Raw genomic sequence first — 20,684 nt, forward strand, 5'->3', positions numbered from 1 at the left:
CAAACATAGGAGACAGTTTATAATCAAACCTACTCTCTATTAAAGTGGTATTGTATAGTTGTCTATGCAGGTAAGTGAACTGGACACAAAATTATTTGAAACCCTGAAATCTCTCTGGAGAGATACAAATAAATTTTTAAAGCAATTAGTATAGGAACAACTTTTCATTTTGAAGTACAGGGCTTTATGTAATCTTTGAATACTGAATAATAGTTCAAACAATATTTGAACTGAAAATTCAAGTAAGTATGAACTAAAGCAAGAACTTCGTGATTCAGAATGCTCCACAATCATAACTGGGAAGTTTGCCTCATATATGCTATACCCAAAGAGGACAAAATGGCAAGAGCCATATTTTACAGATTCATAATGTTCTTCCCTCTTCCCTCATCCCTTGATGAAATTAGGTATCCAATATTTTTAAACACCAATTTTTCTCTTCAGAAAGCATCTACTTGGCTTCTGGATCTACTCATTCACTGAATGTAAGATAGCAATCTTTTCTCTCTGGCTAGTGTCAAAAATCTATGCAGGATTCACACCAGAAAGAAAGTCAACGTGAATAAACACTTGGGAAGTGAGGAATCTTGAATATAGTTTAGCCAAAGTCAGTGAGGAATAATTATTTCTTTCAAAGAAATGATCATTCCCTCAAAACCAGATTAAGTAGGTTAAAGCTGTCAACATTCTAGCTGCTCCTCTGTTTTATTTTGAAAAGAATTAAAGTATTAACATCACATGAGATCATGCTTCAGCTAAAAGGATACGTACATGACACCCCAAGATGATACTCTTTAACTCAACATAAATTTTAAAAAGTCTAACCTTAAGCCTGAGCCAAATTAGTCACACAATTATGGCAGAAATTCTTAAGTGGCTGAGGTATTTAGACTCTTCCAAACCACAGGTGTGCAGTACTGGACAAAGAGGTAAATTAAATGACAATAAAAATTAGCAATGAAGGATTAAAAATTAACTTTGAATTCCTTTTATAGAATAACCTGAGCTAAGGAGAAAATGATTAAACCCTGGCAACAGATAGCCCAGCAAAGCCTTCACGAGCAAATATTCTGAGGCAAAAAAACCCTATGTTCATTCAAGAATAACCTTTTCAAGTAATTTGTTAAAAGACTTCCAAAAGCTGGTAATTAGATAATTTATCACAAAGAAAAGGAAACTCCTAAAATGTAGGTATTATTTATCTAGCCTATAGACTAGACTTTCTAATAAACTAGGAAAATAGTTCTATTTTTGGTTGTAAAACTATCTATTTGCTCCTACTTCGTTGGCTTTCAAAGGAAATAAAGTGTGCATTACTGTAAAACATTTTGCAGACAATCTGAAGATAAGCATTTTTTGATGACACAACTTCAGCTGAAGAGCATTTGTGTTTTAATAAGGAAAACAAAATTCTGGGTTATTAACATTTTTTTAACAAGAATATTCTATCTGGGATCAGGAGATCTGCATTCTAGTCATTGCTCCACTGCTAACAGGAATAATCAATTGGGACAAGTCAATTAGCCTTTTTGTGCCTGAGTTTCATTGTCTAGACAATGGGGATAAGAATATCTGTGCTGTGCTGCGCTATTCACAAGTTAGAGGATAAAGGAAAACACTAGAAAGCACTTTTTTCTTTCAAAACACAATAGAAACGCTATGTCATAATACTGTTGATAATTTTACAGGTACCTCCTAGCGTTACCCAGTCAGATGTGTGCTTAAGGTAGGCGTTCCTAGAGGATCACAGGTTGAATATTTAGTTTGATTTTATTTTAAAAATAATAAATCACAAAACTAAAATGTTTGAACAAGGTCACTTAGCCCTCTCCCCAGGTGGTTAGTTATAATTACTAGGATCATCATCATTACTTCTCAGCTATATGTTTAAAAGAGGAGATCTTGAATATGTCATCCTAAGTGGGAAAATGTGTCCCTGGCACAGGTGGTTTTCAGAAGAAAAGCCGATCTTCGGAAGAGCTGTGTCCTCTGCTTTTATTTTAAAGTGCAGAACCTGGTGGGGAGGGACAGAGCAGAAACCCCGTGTCGTCACTGAGGAACCAGTTCCCTCAGAGAGGCCAGAGCAGCATGGATGCGGACATGCAATCTGTTTTCAAAGTCGTAGCCAGAGAAATCCTCCTGCAAGACCAAAGAAAGAGGGTTATGGACTCTCTTAGCTAAGCTTTCTGAAATACTGCAGGATAAACCACATGGCTTTGTGCTTCCCAAAATAAAATCCCTAACACTCCTACCAACAACTTCCCATCCACTCGATTTTCTTATTCCCTTAAACCTCAAACTTTGGGTTCATGTTAAACGTCCAGGGGAATGTCATTATTGCCGTCTTTGGAAAATTTTCTTCATGTTATTCCTGAAATGGTAGTCTTAAATTGTGCTCAATCTAAGTTGCTGTTAGAAATTCTTCACTCAAGATTGTAGTTATGAATCGAAGATTATTTTCCCAAACAAGAAGTGTGTTTATAAAGTGGGATAGGCAATTTCATGAGTTTCTTAGGATATTGGTAAATTTCACTTTAAAAATCAAGCAATCATGGGGCACCTGGGTGGCTCAGTCGGTTGGGTGTCTGACTCTTAGTTTTGGCTCAGGTATGATCTCAGGGTTGTGAGATCAAGCCCTGTGTCGAGCTCCACACTCAGCAGGGAGTCTGCTCAAAATTCTCTCTCCCTCTTCTCCCTCTGCCCCTCCCTCCCGCTCTCTCTGATGCACTCTCTCTCTCCAGAATAAATAAATCTTAAAAGAAAAAAAATCAAGTGATCACTGAATCAATTAGTTATTACTTTTCCCTTCCAGAAATATCCATCAGAACAATCATCTCACAAAACTTCTTGAATTCAGACTCAAGAGGACACAACAGAGTTAGGTAACAAGCACCCTGGAAAGAGGTGGTAGGTACAGTATTTTTACCTTTGCTTGAAGAAGTAGAGTTCTGCCTCTTGCTACAGTCTATGAATGTAAGAAAAACATATTATCTCTTATTATCTACATTTATACATACTCAAGCAGAAAATGCTTATTATAAGAGGATAGGTAAATGAAAACAATTCTCAGTAGACACCGAGGTGAGTCAGCTGCTCATTCAAGTTTAATGACTCCATTTTTCTTTAATGATGCTTACAAGTTTGCATCAAGGTACTGATAAATAATTGTGCACAATCCTCACAATTCTGTAAGAGAAAACAACTGAGAAGAGTTACTATAGCTTAAGATCTTACTGAACAACCTAAAATTGATGACAATTAAGAAGTTTACTTGATCTCCTTTTGAAGGCATTACTGGTTGAGGGCATCAACTTCATCTTTCAAGAAACAGACCAGGCTTGTTATATATTAAGTATATATTTTAAGGCTGCATTAAGAGTAAAAATGTTCTTAAAGAATACAGTGTTAGGATTTTCTACCAAAATTCACAAAACTTGCCTTTTCTATTTTGGTAAAATTAGAATTTCAAATGAAAAGACTTACCAATTAAAAGCCTATCTTTGGTGAGATAGGCTACCTGTTTAAGGGTTAGGCTAGAATCCTATTTATGTTGATTTAGCTCAACTTCTAGAAAGTCCACATATTTGAAAGTGGAAGTGAACTTACTAAAAATTAGACTTTTATAAAGCTAATATTTTATAACTGAGCTTCTGAAAGAAAGTATCAAGCAAATCCAGTATTTTTTTAAACACTGTCCCAGTGTACTTAAATACACAATAGTAACCATCAAATTTATAAGATATTCTAAAATTTTTGAAGCAATCATCACATCATCCTCATTTATTCTCATCATAATCTCTACTAACTTGGCACAGCGGGTATTTTTTTATCCTGTTTTATATTAGGAGGAAGGTATGCGGTTAACCAGTATCCTATACTGAGTTAAACAGAGAAATGGAACCATAATGCAATTCTGAATAAGCCACACTACACCATGTCATACCATCCTTAAAAAGGCAGTGATCTCCCACTCAAATGAGTTTTGGTCCAAAAAGTTACACTTATACTTGTAATTCCAGAGAAGAAGTTACTTCCTTCAACACAGTAAGGTAGGATTAGCAGCTTCCTGGACTCATCCTACAGGAAATGAAGAAAAACAAAACAAACAAACAAACCCCACTATGTTCAATCAATTGACTTGAAGTGAAGGACAGATGCTTTGTGCCTGCTCACTTGCACTTTTTTTTGCCGAGGAACATCATTTAAGGAACTATATAAGATCTTACCTCTGGTTTATCTAACAGAAGGCAGCCAAGTTCATAGCAGGCATATGGCTGAACGTATAAGTTATTCTGACGACACAACTCATCTTTAACAGCTCGCTGGAAGAACTGAAAGTAATACAAATGTTATCAGAATTAAGTCATTTCCCTACATAAGGTGCCTAACCTCTTCAGGGGGCAGAAAGGGGGGACTTATTTCTGTATTCTAGATCAGATTTTCTCTTTTTTTCCCTTTGAATCTTTATTTCTTCCTGTCCATCCTCATCCATATCTCAGAAGTTCCCCACACACTCCCCTCCAGGTTATGCTCCCATCAGTCAGCCCAACTGGTGCTACTTATTTTTCCAGTTGACACCCTAGCCTCTACTGATCATATTGCCAAAAACATCTTTATCTGCATCTCCAAGTCTGAACATATCATTTTAGTATTTAAAACAGAAAGCCCACAAGCCATCCCTTGACATGCGTCTTGCTGATATCTAAGCATATGATCTAAAACAGGCTATTTAGAGCTGTATAATAACTATTATGACTCCACACTGAGAAATTTGAAATTGTAATACAAGTACCTCAACACCCTAGGATTTAAAAGTCAAAGGCCTCTACTACTGTACATAAACTCTTTCAAAGAGTAATCAAAATAACACTAAGGTATACTTCAAAACATCCAACCACACAAACACCTCAGAAAAATCCCAACTATATTTGAAAATAATGAAAGGTTCTTTTCCATATAAGATGTACCCCGAAGAGCCTAAGCTAACACCTTTCTAGACCTCACCTCCAGTGCTGCATCAGTAATCTGCCGCTGCAGAGACAAGAAAGGTGAACACACGGACACACCTGATCATTTTTGTATTTCTCTTAACGATGAAGCTTCATTCTGTTCCTTTAAAACTATCTGCATCCTCATCTCCTTCTCTGAGACTGTCATCTTTGATAAGTAGCTAGTGTCAGAAAAGAAGCCTGTATGTAAAGAAATATTCTAAGAATCTGAAGTTACATTAAAAACTAGTATTAACCATCATCAACTTCTGGCACCTGAGATGACCTGAATCAGTATGGTGGATAAAACTCACACTGTCGTGGGAGGTTCAGTTTTGTTGAATGCATTTCTCATTTTTCTTATTACTAAGCATACATATAAGTTTTCAGTTTGTTTTCCTTAGCCACAACAGCAGCATTAAACAGTTTACCTGAACAGCATCTTCTGAGTTTCCTAGACATTTGTGTATGGCACCAAGAAGCAAATACTTTAATCCAACGACAGATGAATCATCCACTGCGTGGCAAGCTTAAAGAGAAGTGAAAACAGCAGGAAGAATACACACTCCCTTAATTTCTTAAATATCATCAAGAGTTAAGTATTTCATTATTTAATGACTTATTCACAGTTCATGATCCTGCCCCCTGATACTCAGAAGGTTCCTTTTCCTCAACCAGTAGTGAATATCCTTATTCAAAGGAAGGCAAAGATATCAAACATCATAGCAACAAAAAGACTCGAGATTGCATCCTATTGTTACTAAGAACAAGAAACCAATCTAAAAAGGCTGCATACTGTCTTATTCCAACTATATGACATTCTGGAAAAGGCAAAACTATGGAAGCACTACAAAAGATCAGTGGTCATCAGATGTCTGGAGGCGTGAGGAACAGATGGAGGACAGAAGATTTTTAAGTGAAACTATTTGGTATGATGCTACCTATAAGAGTGGATACATGTCATTACACATGTGTCAAATCACATAGAATGTACAAAACAAAGAGTGGCCCCTAATAGAAAACTAAACCTAATGATGTGTCAGTGTTGCTCACTGGCTATAACCGATGTATCGATGAGGTGGGGAATGCTGACGGGGGAGGCTGTGTGGACGGGGTAGTGAGGGGCATGGCAGGTGAAAATTCTGTGTTTTCTGCTCAGTTTTGCTCTGAACCTAAAACTACTCTAAAAAATTCTTTTAAAAACTCCATATTAATGTCATAAGCCATACAGTGGGCACCTCCAAATGTTTGTACTGATGCACTGCACTGGTCACCGAGGGGGGATCAGACATAATCCCTCCACTTCAAGAAGCTCACCACCTCCTGTGTAGGATGCGTACACATAGGAGGATGTTACCGAAGTTTTCCAAGGACATGAGAAAGGTGGAAATTGGAAACACGGTGGAGCTAACAGGAGAGGAAAGGAAGTAATTGTTTCTGTGGACCAACAAAGATATTGAGATTTGGTAAGATTTTATAGACACATATATATGCACAATCATTTGTATGTGTGTGTATATATGCATATACATTTATATACACATAAAATGTTCAAAGTTCCAGAACAAGTAATTGAAAGAGTTTGGCACCGTAGCAAAGAGGTAACTGTGAACCTATAGAAGCAGGAGTTGTCTCAAAAAGCTAGGCTGGGAATACCTCCTTATAAAAAGACCTCAGGGGGCACCTGGATGGTGCAGTTGGTTAAGCATCCGACTCTTGGTTTCAGCTCAGGTCACGATCTCAGGCTCGTGGGATGGAGCCCCATGTCAGGCTCTGCGCTCAGCACAGAATCCACTTAAGATTCTCTTCTCCCTCTGCCCCAACCCCCTCTAAAATAAATAAATCTTTAAAAAAAGATTTTACAGCAAGAGTATCAAGGAAAGGGGAACACAGTTTATGCGCTCATTCATTCAATATTTACTGAAAATCTACTATGTGCTAGACAGTTCTAGGTGCTTGGAATACAGCAGTGACAAAATAGAAAAAAATTTCTGCCCTTAGAAAACTAACATTTTGTGGAAAAGCTAGATGATACAAAGGACAAACTGGTAAAACACATATGTTAAAAAAGTGTTGGTGCTAAGGTAAAAAAATAAAGTCAGGAAGGGGGATGGAAGTATGCATGTATGTCAGAAAGGTACAATTTAAGCCTCAATGTAAAGGTGATATTGAGTAAAGACCTGAAGGAAATGAGTCAAGGAGCCATGTGGATATTGAGAAGAACATCTGCAGGTGGAAAGAAGAGAAAGTGCAAAGGCACTGTGGTCAGCATGTGCCTGGTGTGTTCAAGAACAGTAAGGAGTGTGGCTAGAGCCTGGTGAGCGAGGGGGGAGGGCAGTGAGAGGCAGCGGGATGGGGAAAATGGGGTGGCTGGTGGACAGATCACAGGACACTGCAGGCCACTGAATAGACTTGGACATTTACTTTAAGTAAGATGAAACCACAGAGGGTTCTGAGCCGCAAAATGACATGTGACTTTAATAGGATCACTCTGGGTGCTGTGCTGAGGATATACAGAAACATCCTTACAATGCAACGGAAGAATGTAGTGCATAGGGGAGGGTGGGTCAGGGGAAGGGCTATGAGTGAAACCACAAGGATGTAAAAATCCAACCACACGTGTTGACGAAGGGAGCTGCAGATGAGGACTCGGAGAAGGTGAATGCACAAAGCTGGGTGGGCATTTAATTAATCACCCACTACCAATTTTTTCTGGAACTACACTATTTCTCTATAAAGATCTCTGTACTCTACACAGCAGAGCAGACTGGGATCATTACTGCTTAACACTGGGGAATGACAGAAACTAATTAATTGATCTCAAAAATGCACTAATATTTAACAAAGATATTAAAGAATTATACCATATTTACTCAAGAGCCTCCCTTTCCCCATGACCACATCTTTGCTATTTATTTTGATACCTGGAAAGGGGTTCTGAGAATATTTAGTCACATTAAGTGATAATCGTTCTTGTGCCTGCCGATTATAGCCTATTTTATATTTGCATTTGTGTCTGAATTATCTCTATAGGACCTTGCATTTGCGCATTACAAAGAACACTTAAAATTCTGTATTGTTACTTTGAATTAGACATTGGTAGATATTCTAGACTTGCATCAACAACTAGGGATGGGTTTAAAATTATGCATATCCTTTTGAAATGGACATAGCAGAATTTGTGCATCCAAGAAAATTTTGTTTTCTTTCAAGCAATCCCCCTTAGGAGGGCTACACACTCTAATTACAGGGACTCTGCACACAACTTCTTTTGGAGTTGTATTGCTTTGATCTCTAGAATATCAACATTGACAAAAGTTTTTTACTTTTGAGGGCGGACTTTTTTTTTTTTAAATAAGCAAAAGGTGCCTGCAAGGAAGTCTGATCATAAAAGTATGTGATACAATGGGTAATTCTATATTTGATCAAAAAGTGTGATTGTAGAGAAATCTGACAAATTTTCTTCAGTGACTAACAGACTAGTTTTGAGTAAGTCCAAATATCAATATTAAACCTCTTTTGAAAAAGGGCAGCATGTATGTGAATAAGAATACATTTCTTTTCTATAAAACCATCTTTCTGGATGTACGTGTTTTTATTTTGGACATAACAGTCTCATGGTGCAATCGTACTTCTAGCTACATGACCTAAATCTCATCATGCTCCTAGAAGATGAAGCTGTAGGAGAGCATAAAGCTCTGCTACTCAATGTGCTCTCCTCAGACCAGGAGCAGGAACACCTGTTTCGATGGGAGCTGGGCACGTCACCTAACTCTTCTGAGCTTTAGTCTCATTTATAAAATGACTGTGACAATATTGTCTGCCTTTCCTATGTATGTAGAAAGCAGTATAGAGCAAACTAAACAATTTGCCAGGTTAGACAGCATCAAATGTCTGCCACTAAGCCTTTAAAAAATGCTCTAATATTTCTTTAATAACCAATAAAGCTTTTCACTTGAAGATTTAGTTTACTCTTCCTGTGAACTTTTCCTACAGCTATAATAAAAATGACTTTATGAAGACTACATTAACATAACCTATGGTCCTATGGTTTTCTTTTCTTTTTGAGATTTTATTTATTTGAGAGAGAGAAATAGCAGGAGCGGGTCAAGGGACAGAGGGAGAGGAACACACAGACTCCCCAGTGAGCAGGGAACCTGACGTGAGGCTCAGTCCCAGGACCTAGAGATCATGACCTGAGCTGAAGGTAGATGCTTAACCAACTCGAGCCACCCAGGCGCCCCAGTCCTTTGTTTTTTCTTTCTTTCTTTTTTTCTTAATACATGAGTCAAAAAATCTAGGCTTCTAGTTATATTCCTAGGTATTTACTCCAGAGAAAGGAGCATGGGACGTCTGCAGAAAAGACAAGTACACTTATGTTGTATACTTAGGTGTGTAGCAGCTTTACTCAGGACAGATCAAAAACCAGAAACAAATCAAATATCCATTAATAGGAGAAAGAATAAACACACTGTGGTACAGATGTAGCCACACGATGGAGTGCCACTCAGCGAGTAAAAGGCACGGGCCACAGATACAGGCTACAACACAGATCACTCCCTCAGAGCCTATGCCGGACAAAGGAAGCCAAGCAATAAAAAGTACACGCTGTCTGAACTTATATGAAGTTCAAGGACAGGCAAAATTCATCTGTGGAGAGAGAAATCAGAACAGTGGTTGCCTTCGGGGGTGGGGGCTGGCCAAGAAGGTGCACAAGGGAAATGAAATTACAAGGGTGGTGGAAATGTTCCAGATCTTCACTGTGGTGGTGGATGCCAGCATGTATATATTTGCCAAAACTCAATGAACCACACACTTAATATCTGTGCATTTTAATACATGTGAATCAAACCTATATGAAACAAAGGGCTTTTGTTGGGGGGGGGAAATGTATGCTTTCAGCCACCCCCAGGGCTATAGAATCAACGACGCTCAGAGTCCGCGTGCCTCACCACATGCAGCTAACAATGCAAACACGTCCGTACATTCCTGTGCTGCCTACACCTATCACCTGAGCAATGGACTGTGCATTCTCTGAATCAGATAACACTAATGAGAAACTGAAGAAACCAGGTGTATGGTTTTGTTTTTACCTTGACTCATCCTCTGCAGGTTGGGGAAGGAACAGTTGGGAAGGGCTTTCCACAGGTACAACACCTCGATGGAGGCCAGCACACACAGTGCTTTGGTTGGAGCTTGTTTCCGAAACCTCTCTGCCTGCAGGTGGTTAGAATGATCAGCTAAGTTTGTGCCAACAAATTCAAATAAAAATATATACTTTGGAGATAGTCAAAAACGCACGGTTCGTGTTTGACACGAACAACCCCCTCCAGCAAAGCAACAAATGAGACCTCTCTAAAAAACGTTTGCCTTCTAACTTTTAATGTATCAGTAGATGTGCCTTTCACTCATTCTTCAACTCAATCTGCCATCAGGATCCAGGGTGCATCCAGAGAACGTGGGCATCAAACTAGATTAATTCCAGTTTAAATCAAAGGAATTTATAAAAGCTGAGTGACAAGTAATAATGAAGGGGTTTACATGGAAAATGTAATACTAGATGCCTCTTAGTTATGGTTTTACTGACTTTTTAATTTTCTCTTTAGTCCTAGTGGTCTCAGTGGCATTCCACATTACAACCTAGTTTATATTCAAACTAACTCCTTAAATGTTCATTCATTAAAAACAAACTAAAATCATGGAAAATTCAGGATATGACAAGTTGTCATATAATCCACAGTAATTCAGCTAACTTTTATTCTTAGAAGTGTAGAATAAATTAGGGACTTTGTCCCTACAGTCCTGGGCCCTTTCTACTGGTAAATCTGATGCACACTCCTCTTGTTTATTAGGTCAAAATGTGATGTGGTCACTAGATTGAGAAGCAACAGTCTAGATCTCTTGCCTAGATTCTGCCCAATTCTATTCTTCTGAAATCACCTAACTCTTTAGACAGATGCTTTCCCTCTCTAGATAGCCTCATTAGCTCTGCATGGTCTGTAATGTGTTCACCCACTCAAACAAATAACCACTGCTTTATGTGCAGCAACACAAGCACTTCCCACTCAAAGGAGAAGGGGGACCATGGGAGTATATTTTCTCCCCCGTGGCGAAGCGCATTCTGCATGGCAAGTCAGTCACCGGCTTCAATTAGGATTTCCTCAAACTGGTCTGAGGTGGCGTTGGTTACAAATGCCCATCATAAATACCACACCGGATCAAGGGGCTCCAACATACCTTTTTCACCGAGAACTGTTCAATCTGATTGTTTTTCCTTTTGAAGAGTTTCTGAACCTCTTTGAAGACTATCTGTGCCCCATCCACGTCACCGGTGGCTCCCTGACAAACTGTAAGAAACCATTGTTGCGCTCCTTAAGTATCAGGGGGAAAATACCACCGAAAGATACCGAGGTTGACAGTACTTGGAAAATGTTACCAAATTAGAAATGGGAGCACATATTTTAAAGACTGTTACACTATATCATCCCTGTTGACTGTCACGCCACTGATTCAACTACTGTCCAGCTAACTGGGTTCCCAGAGCTTTGTGGGGACATACAGGGAAAATAAAAGGGAGGAGCCAAGAAGATCATGAATCTTCCTGATGGAAGGAGGGTATCCCTGTGTCTGGAAAGAAAGTCATGAAATTAGTCTGACATGTGTCCATTGGCCAGCTACCACCTACAAGACACCAGCAAGAATGTCAAGAAGAAACACATGCTTGACCCCTAAAGCGACATAAATTTCAGCTGGAGAAATAAGACATACACATAGTCCCATAGCTATAATGTATAAGGTGACAAGAGTCTCAAGGGCTGGAAACCCAAAGTGCTTTGGGAAAAGCTCAGGAAGAGAAGGGATCTTTTCTCTTTGGAGTGATCAGGAAAACTCTGAGGAGCTAGGAGTCAGGCTGAGCCCTGGAGGAGGAGGAGATTTTGAAAGTCCGTACACAATCTTCATCCCGTCCCAATCCCCCGGCAAAGACTTAATCACATATCCTTCGCTTCATCTTTGAAGGTGCAACTTTCCCAACTACTCTCTGTCATTCTCTTCTCAACTCCAATGGCACTGAATCCATTTATATCAATTTCTCCTTAGATGTGGTCTTTGGCACATGTTGTTTCTCAATCCCCAGCTGGGAGGACCTAGTTCCTTCTCCTTTATTTGAGCACTCCTAAAACTAGCTGCTCCTCTACTCATAGTTTGGGGTTTGGCCAAGCAGAGCACGGGGCCAAATGAGACCTCTCTAAAAAACGTTTGCCTTCTAACTTTTAATGTATCAGTAGATGTGCCTTTCACTCATTCTTCAACTCAATCTGCCATCAGGATCCAGGGTGCATTCAGAGAACGTGGGCATCAAACTAGATTAATTCCAGTTTAAATCAAAGGAATTTATAAAAGCTGAGTGACAAGTAATAATGAAGGGGTTTACATGGAAAATGTAATACTAGATGCCTCTTAGTTATGGTTTTACTGACTTTTTAATTTTCTCTTTAGTCCTAGTGGTCTCAGTGGCATTCCACATTACAACCTAGTTTATATTCAAACTAACTCCTTAAATGTTCATTCATTAAAAACAATCTAAAATCATGGAAAATTCAGGATATGACAAGTTGTCATATAATCCACAGTAATTCAGCTAACTTTTATTCTTAGAAGTGTAGAATAAATTAGGGACTTTGTCCCTACAGTCCTGGGCCCTTTCTACTGGTAAATCTGATGCATACCCATGCCAGAGGATGGACAGTGGTTGACATGGCCAAAGCAGCGAAAGCACCAAGACTCACAGAAGGCTGCCGATGTCAAGGTGATGGGAGAGGCAGAAGATTTTGTACTGGAAGCATGAGGGATTAGGCTGAATGTTCAAGGGAAACACAACCACATTCCCAGTTAGGGGAGCAGCCCTGGTCCAGAGGTGGGGGTCTGAATCCATCCAAAAAGACCTCATCTCTCACAGCATTTCAAAACCAGAAGGAAATGCAATGACTGTTTTGTAGACCAACCCTATCAGGCTATAGATTAGAGGGTGTAAAGTTTCAAGATAGTTAAACACGTGCCTAAGGTCACAGAGTAAGCCAGTGAAAAAGAGTAATGTCTGTTGCAGCTAAGCCTGAGATTCTCCTCAGATCACTCATAACATTCTTACAGAGTCACAGAATTTAAACAAGAGATGGATGGCGGTCACGGCTGCCTAACGAGGTACCTGTACGTAATGCCACTCAACCGAATGCTTAAACATGGGTAAAATGGTAGATTTTACGTTATGTATATTTTACTACAACTGAACAGTACCAGAAACGAAGCCTCTGGTGGCAGTGATTCTGGTCCCTGAGTGAGCTTCCTCTCTAGGTCTGCCTGTCGACAAGCACCTGTCCTTCAGGGCCAACTCCAATGGCAGCTTGCAGGAGAGAAGTGATCCGTCCCCTTCTCGGGAGCTCCTGACACACCTTACCATCCACACAGGACCCCCTTGAGAAGGCAGAGAGACAAGGCTCTTATGCTTTACCAGATCCTACAGCCTGTGATAATCCTGGCATTTCCAGTATTTGGAGGATAAATGCTCCTGTACACAGCCATGCTGTACATTTATTTGTGTTCTATGCTCCACAAAGATTAAAAAAGAAACCGCTGCCCACAACCGACTGTGTGAGTCCGTAACACGTTAACAGTCGATGACTGGGTTGTCGTGAAGACCTCCGCTTTTCAGTTCACCCACTCCTCAGCATGCTGGGCGCACGGAGGCCACTCCGCAGATAGCTGCCACTGTCATCTGAGAGGCTGTGAGCTCCACACAACAACTCTTAAGGTGTGAGACACAGTATCCTAACCCGTATACAGAAAATAATCCCATTCGAACATCCGCGACAGAGCCATACAAAAACAGATGCCCTGCGGGGACTGCAGTAAAGAGTGTGGGTGTAAACGGTTTCATGCGCAGTCCTAATGAACTGCACTTTTTGAACACCCAGGACATGCATTCTTGCCACTGTTAATTCTCTTATTTTAAATAGATCAGTTAAGGGACTGGAATGACAGGAAATGTTTCATTAATTCCACTCATTAATTCTATTAATGAACTGAAATTCGTTAATTTCATTAAATCCAAATAGAGAAATAAGGAGATACTTAAAATTTTAAATTATGTTTGGATTAGTCTTGAACTTTAAGTAATGTTATATGGCTGGATAAGGAGAGGTCAGCCTTAGAGGCAAAAAACCTACAGCCACTGGGTTTCTCGGGTTCCCACCTCTGCAACAGTGCTTTAGGTCCCGCAGGGCACAGACAACCCTTGTGTCCACCAGGTGGCAGCACATCTTTATCGCCTGATGAGAGGACCAAAAAGGCAATGCCCGCTCATTCAGCTCAGCAAGGACAGATGTTCCTGCTACATGATGGGCAGTGTTCAAATACCTCATGCTCTGCAAACACTGTAAACAAGGTTAATAGGTAAAACAGGTTTGGAGCAGACTACTCAAAATCTATGCAACTTTGTAACCAGGGTACTAACAATCCAAACAGAAATACTAGCACAATTTAAAAGACATGTTAAATTCCTTCAATATTGTTTATAAATTCTTAAAGACTACAAACCATGCTGTAGAAAGCAAAGGATAAAAGTAAGGGGAGGCTGAGGCTGCTGAGGGCAGAATGCGCAGGAACCGTCACAATACGCATTTTCAGGACAGAGCCGGTGACAAAACCAGCCCAGGGAGGGAGCTGGTCTGCAGGCCTGCAGGGTTCCGCCGAGTCAGTGAACACTGTAGCACTCGGCAGTACAAAATATTAACATTCTGGGGAAAAGTGAGGAAGGAGAACGCCACGTCCTCCCGCCAGCCAATGTGTGTGGGAGACAGAACTCACAGAAGTGGGCTACTCACCCGCAGTTAGATAGGCATAATAGCACTGCGACCACCTGGACTCGTTTTTTAGCCTCTCAAAGGAATCAAATGCATCCTTGAAGTTCAGCTCTATCATGCTGCACCAACCTATGAAAGAAATATTTTTAGTAGGTGACCCTAAAGTAGTGATTTATACCCCATCTTTAAGCCAGGAATCTGGTAACTGCTGATTATCTTTGAGTGTCGCATGTATACTACCTGAAAACCTAAAGATGATCTTTTGTCACTTAAATATTTTCAGTGTGACAATTTGAGTCAGACAAGGCACTTCTGATTTCATAACCCATTAAGCGGCAGAGAAGCGATATAGCGGGGGGCACCTGGGGGCGCAGTCAGTTGAGTGTCCGACCCTTGGTTTCAGCCCAGGTCGTGATCTCAGGGTTGTGAGATGGAGCCCCGCCTTGGCCTGTGCTTAAGACTCTCTCCCTCACCCTCTGCCCCCCCCCCCAAATAATTTTTTTAAAGCAGTAGAGAGGGACATGAAGATTTCTACGAAAACACTCTAACTCGTATCCTACACTCCAGTTTGGGTTGTGAGATTAATCTAAGCCCAGCAGTGCTTCTCCAAAAGCGGCCCCAGGCACAGAAAAAGAAGCAGTATCATTAGACTGCATATAGCGACTACCTCAAAAAGTCTTCAAGCACTCACATGGCTCCTTAATGATTACTATTAATTCTCAAACCCTTGTGAGGAGTGGAGACAAGCCGGTCAAAAACTAAGTACTTGCCCACCTTCCCTCTGCAGGTTGGCAGCAGAGCTGAGAAAGAACCCTATCTTTCCTGGATCAAAACACCATGAGACAGGCATTCTGGCAGCTGCAAAAATGCGAGGAATTCTATCCTTGGTTTCAGAAATGTACCTTCCCTTGCCTGAGCCCCTCCACGTGCCAAGCCCTGAGCCAGGCACCTGGTATAACTCTAATTCTACTAGGGGCTTCCCGAGGTGGCAGATGGTATCCTCATTTTACCAAGGAGAAATGCTAAGGCATGGAGAGGTAGGTGACTTGCCCAAGGCCACAGAGCTAGGAAGAGAAAAGGGCCAAGGAGTGAAGGCCATTGCTCTCTCCTGTCACAATATCCCCCCCATCATAAATTCTGGTATCTTGTGTCATCTTGGATCTGCCACTGAAGTACAAGGATGAGAGGGATCCACGCTTCTAGAAAATCCAGTGTCAAATTCTATGGGATAGGATATGAAGTCGACATGGCTTCCAGTAAAAATTGCGCCTAATCATGTCCATCCTAGAAGATGGGAGTTAAATGCAAAGTAGGGGAGAAGGTGGTACTGAATATGAATAAGAAGCCTGAGTCAGGATTGTGCTACTTTTTCTTGGGTTAACTTTCCTAAGCCTTGGAGGTTAGGCTTCGATGATCTCCAAGCCTCCTTCAGGTCTAACCCTCCATTCTGCCAGACCTTGAAACGGTGCACCAAGAAAGGCCATCATAACCACTTTGCAACACACGTACGTATCAAATCATTATGTCATACAACTTAAACTAATGCATTATATGTCAATTATATATCAGTAAAAGTGGGGGAAAAAAAGGCAGCAGGATCTTAAGAACAAAAAAAAAAGCCCACCAAATCTAGGTGTTAATTCAAATTCTTCGAAATACATTCCATCCTGTTATGGCTACTACCCAGAGCTCCAGTGGGATGGATGACATAATATATTTTCCATTGGATTACACTTCAGCTCTTTTCCCTAAACCATAAGAGGTGCTTAAAACATTATTTTACTGGGAAGTTCCCAATCTTTTAGTTTGTACTTTTCTTTAAAGAGATTTAAAATTATCCAAGACAACAATTACGTCCACAGCATATAAGCAAGTGGCAAGCATCATAGGGTCTCAACCTGACAGATGGCAAATGCCCCCTGAGCACTCCCCATTTCGTCTTCCCCTCTCTGCAGAGAACCTGGGAGTTCCGATTTTCCCATTGATTCCATCACTACCTCATCACTTCTCTGCTCCCTGGCTCCTTCATTCCCTTTCTAGGTACCATATGATGTGACCCTGTCATACTGGGCTGAAACCCTAACAACATGAACCCCTTATTACATTGTGTCATGGTTGTTTCAAACCCAACTGCTGTGTTGATTTTCCTCAGCATCATAGAACAACGGCTACGGCTACGTAAAAGATTTAGGGAATTGCTAATATAACAGGACAGAATTTTAGTGCAGTCAGCAAAGAAACTCATAGTAACAATTTGGGACAGGGAGGAGAAAGCTGTAAGCAAATAAATATTTCCATGTCTGCTTATAAATTTGTCTGCAGGAGAGGAAAAGCAGAAGGAAGGGGCTCACACATGTGGAGGGCCTTCTGTGTGCCAGGCACCCCACCTGATGCTCATTCCTACTTCATTTAAACCTCATGACCATTGAGGGCAGGCACCTCAACACTCATGGCAACCATGAGGCTTACACAACTCTTCCCAGGTCTCCAAGCTAGTTGGGGGAAGGGCTGGGATTGGGGTCCACATGCCCAACTCTCTCCCAGGCCATATTTTTCTTCCCAGGTAAACACTAGTGCAAGGGAGGGAAACATAGTTTAGATTCTAATGTGCAGTCAGATAAAGTAGTTACAAAAGTTTTAGTCCATTCCTTTAACATGACCTATTATCCTAAAATCAGAATGTTATAAAGAATAAATTCTAAAGCAGTAAGGACAATTACTGAGGTAAGTATCACCGCTTGTGCTACGGTAACAAAGTCTTATTCTCACAAAAGGTAGTAAGCATTTTACAAAGATCCAAACTGAATAGCATTAAAAAAGCAGACATGCACAAAAATGCATTAAGACTTGCGACAAGAAGCCAGCCATCCAGCTGGACATAAGCTGAATGCATTAATACCATTTCATGACAAGAAGCTGGACAGACATTTCATATTTACCAATTTCATACAGACAGACGTGTTGGATTTCTCGCTGATCTATCGCAAGCTCCAAGGCGGTATGGAAAGAAGTCAAGGCACTGTTGATTTGACACTGAAGAGAAAACGAAAACAGAGTTACTGGCTAAAATCTGTCATTAATATTATAATTATCTTCATTCCAAAGCATCTTCTTCCTTAACAGTTATTTTAAACAGATTAAAACAGCATAGAAGAGAATGATCTCAAAATTTCTGGAACATTCCAACTTGCCTCAGTTGTGAGATGAACCTTGGCACAGAGCACTTCTTTTGCTCTGGCAAGAAATTCACCCTCCTGTGTATACAACAGGCCTACCTTGTAGATAAGCATAGGTTCGGTTCCATACCGCAACAAGCGGATATTGCAATAAAGTGAGTCGGAAAAATGTTCTGGTTTCCCAGTGTACACAAAAGTTATGCTTATACTATCCCGTAGTCCATTAAGTATGCAATAGCACTGTGTCTAAAAAAATAATGTACATACCTTAATTAAAAAAATACTTTATTCTAAAAAAATGCTAACCATTTTCTGAGCTTTCAGCAAGTTGTAATCACAGATCACCATTCACAAATATAACAGTAACAAAAAAGTTCCAAATACTGTGAGAATGACCAAACTGTGACAGAGACATGAAGTGAACAAATGCGTCGGAAAAACAGGTTGCCACAAACCTTGAATATGTAAGAAAAAAAGCAACAAAATACCCACCCAGTATCTGCAAAGTGCAGTAAAGTGAAGTATAATGAGACGGGGTGTGTGTGGACCCACCCCAGGCCGGAAAGAGCCCCGTCAGCGCTGAGTGAGTATGCAAAGCCTCCTTTAGGCCTTCCCTCAGCACACTCTCCCCACTGTAACCCACGGACCCTGTCATACAGCCTCTAGTGCGAATCTGTATCCAGAATGCTTTGTCTGATTGCTGCTGCTCCTTACATCTCCGCCACTAACACTCACTTCTGACTTTTGGGATCATCTAGCACTGTCCAGAGCCCAACGGACTCTCCAATGACTGTTCTTACTCCTGAGTAAATACATTTAGTGTTGCTTTCCACTAAAGACCCCTTTGAAAGGGTCTTTCAAAGTCTGCCAACCTCATGCCAGAGCACCTGATAGGAGTACCTAAAAAGCATCAAATTCAATCCTAAATACAGCAATGATAGGTGTTAATAAATGTAAATCCTAAATGCCCTAAAAATTGGTTACAGCCTGCTCTCAGTGATACGTGCCCCGGGCCATACCCTGGCTCCACACTCAGCCCTCCCTGGGCTTCCCTATGTGCCCCTTTCTGCTGCTCCTTGGCCACCCCCTTTCCAGTGCCCCTTCTGCCTCTCCTCTCCACAGCCAGCCAGCCAGGGGCAGAAAAGATCGTAGAAGAAAGGCTACCCCACTCCTTGGCTCCTTCGGTGATGCATGGTCACTGCGTGAGGCCTCTTCAAACACCACAGACCACACAGATGAGTCAGAGAGGTCCTTAGGACATCCTGTGACTCAGGAACACCATAAGCCAAATGACTCATTAACCAAGGCCTTGGCTGGATCAATAATTGTTCATGCCCAAAGTAATGTTTCATTCTGCCAGGATGGTTCAGACGATAGCGTTCAAACCCTTGTCCCCATCCACAAAGGCTAAGAGAGGACACGCATCCCCACACCAGTGATTCCTGGTCTCAAGGAGGTTAACATCTAGTTGGAGGGACCCTCTCGGGAATGTGAGACAGGCCCCAACCCAGTCAGACGTTCACACTGGGCTATGAGCACAAAGCCACCAAGGTCCCAAAGAGGTGTAAAAAAAATTTTGTTTTTTGAATTTAAAAATCAATCTTGTATGCAGTGTGTGTGTGCGTGTGCACCGGTGTGTTGCAGAGCAAGCTAGCTGGACACTCATCACGCCCGCCTCTAACTTTTCTCTTTCTGGATCAACCGATTTTTCCCTGCTTCTTACATGCACTCAGTTTAGCATATCTGCACGAAACCACCATGCTACGGATTCTGCTTTGCACGCATCTCCTCAGTTTGCTAAGTTCCTGCCACTCAACTACCACACACAGAGTATTTCTGGATGAGCCATTGCCACCAAGCTGTGTCCAACTGTGGGTACCTTGCATGACAATGCAATGCCACACTGCCCTTCAGAAGACCAAAAACTACTTGTGAAGGCTAATTAATGGGCAACTACTAAGTGCCTGGGACAGTAGGCTTGAGCTACAAAGACAAATCACAACAAGGCTTTAAAAGCAAGTTTAGAAAAAAAAACAAACCAAGCAATATTTGAATCAACACTGTTTCTCTTAGCCCTTTCAAAAAAAAAAAAAAATCTGCGATTGGCATGTATTGGAATGGAACTGATAAGTTCCATTATCAGATGGAGAAACCAAAGTTCAAAGAGGTGAAGTGGCTTGGTCAAGGGCAACAAACTAGCAATGGGGTAGTATTCACTCTGCTCTGACTGCCTCCACAGTATGTGTCCTTCTGGCAGAGCATATACAGATATGATTAAATTAAGGGCTTTGAGATGGGGAGATTATCCTGGATTATCGGGGTAGACCCTAAATGCAATCACAAGTGTCCTGATAAGAGGCGGGCAGAGAGAGCTGATGCATGCAGGGGGGAGGCAACGGGGTCGCACAGGCAGACTGCAGACACAACCACAAGCCCAGGAACCCCCAGAGCTCACAAGAGGCAAGAAATGGACCGTCCTCCGAGCCTCCAGAGGGAGGGCCAACCCCAATCACTTTGACTTCAGCCTGTGAAACAGATTCTGGACTTTTGACTTCCAGAGTTGTTGGTGGCTATTTCAAGCCACCAAGTCTGTGATAATTTGTTCCATGGCCTTAGAAGACGAGTACAGGGTGTTACTTTCAAAGTTAAACTGTGAAGAAAAG

At 41.1% G+C, this 20,684-nt stretch overlaps 1 protein-coding gene across 4 annotated transcripts in view; it reads right to left on the reverse strand.

Moving 5' to 3' along the window:
- Nucleotides 1-161: 161 nt before the first annotated feature.
- TTC39C (tetratricopeptide repeat domain 39C) overlaps nucleotides 162-20,684 on the reverse strand; it is a 110,175-nt gene continuing 89,652 nt past the window's right edge. Inside the window, exons 7-15 of one of the 4 annotated variants that reach the window (XM_028098326.2) lie at nucleotides 17,785-17,878; nucleotides 14,867-14,974; nucleotides 11,226-11,335; nucleotides 10,082-10,205; nucleotides 5,420-5,517; nucleotides 4,227-4,331; nucleotides 3,944-4,077; nucleotides 2,927-2,965; nucleotides 2,094-2,139 (exon numbers count right to left, since the gene is read on the reverse strand). In XM_028098326.2, coding sequence (XP_027954127.1) covers nucleotides 3,949-4,077; nucleotides 4,227-4,331; nucleotides 5,420-5,517; nucleotides 10,082-10,205; nucleotides 11,226-11,335; nucleotides 14,867-14,974; nucleotides 17,785-17,878 — 768 coding nt within the window. In that variant the 3' untranslated portion in view covers nucleotides 2,094-2,139; nucleotides 2,927-2,965; nucleotides 3,944-3,948. Of the gene's footprint in view, nucleotides 2,140-2,926; nucleotides 4,078-4,226; nucleotides 4,332-5,066; nucleotides 5,190-5,419; nucleotides 5,518-10,081; nucleotides 10,206-11,225; nucleotides 11,336-14,866; nucleotides 14,975-17,784; nucleotides 17,879-20,684 lie in introns of those variants that run through there. The other 3 variants (XM_028098325.2, XR_003608302.2, XR_003608303.2) reach the window with 3 other exon arrangements.

Source organism: Eumetopias jubatus, unplaced genomic scaffold (genome assembly GCF_037043125.1).
Source record: "Eumetopias jubatus isolate StellerSeaLion01/CBP00866 unplaced genomic scaffold, mEumJub1_p1.0 scaffold_16, whole genome shotgun sequence".
In the NCBI taxonomy this organism is placed as follows: Eukaryota; Metazoa; Chordata; class Mammalia; order Carnivora; family Otariidae; genus Eumetopias; species Eumetopias jubatus.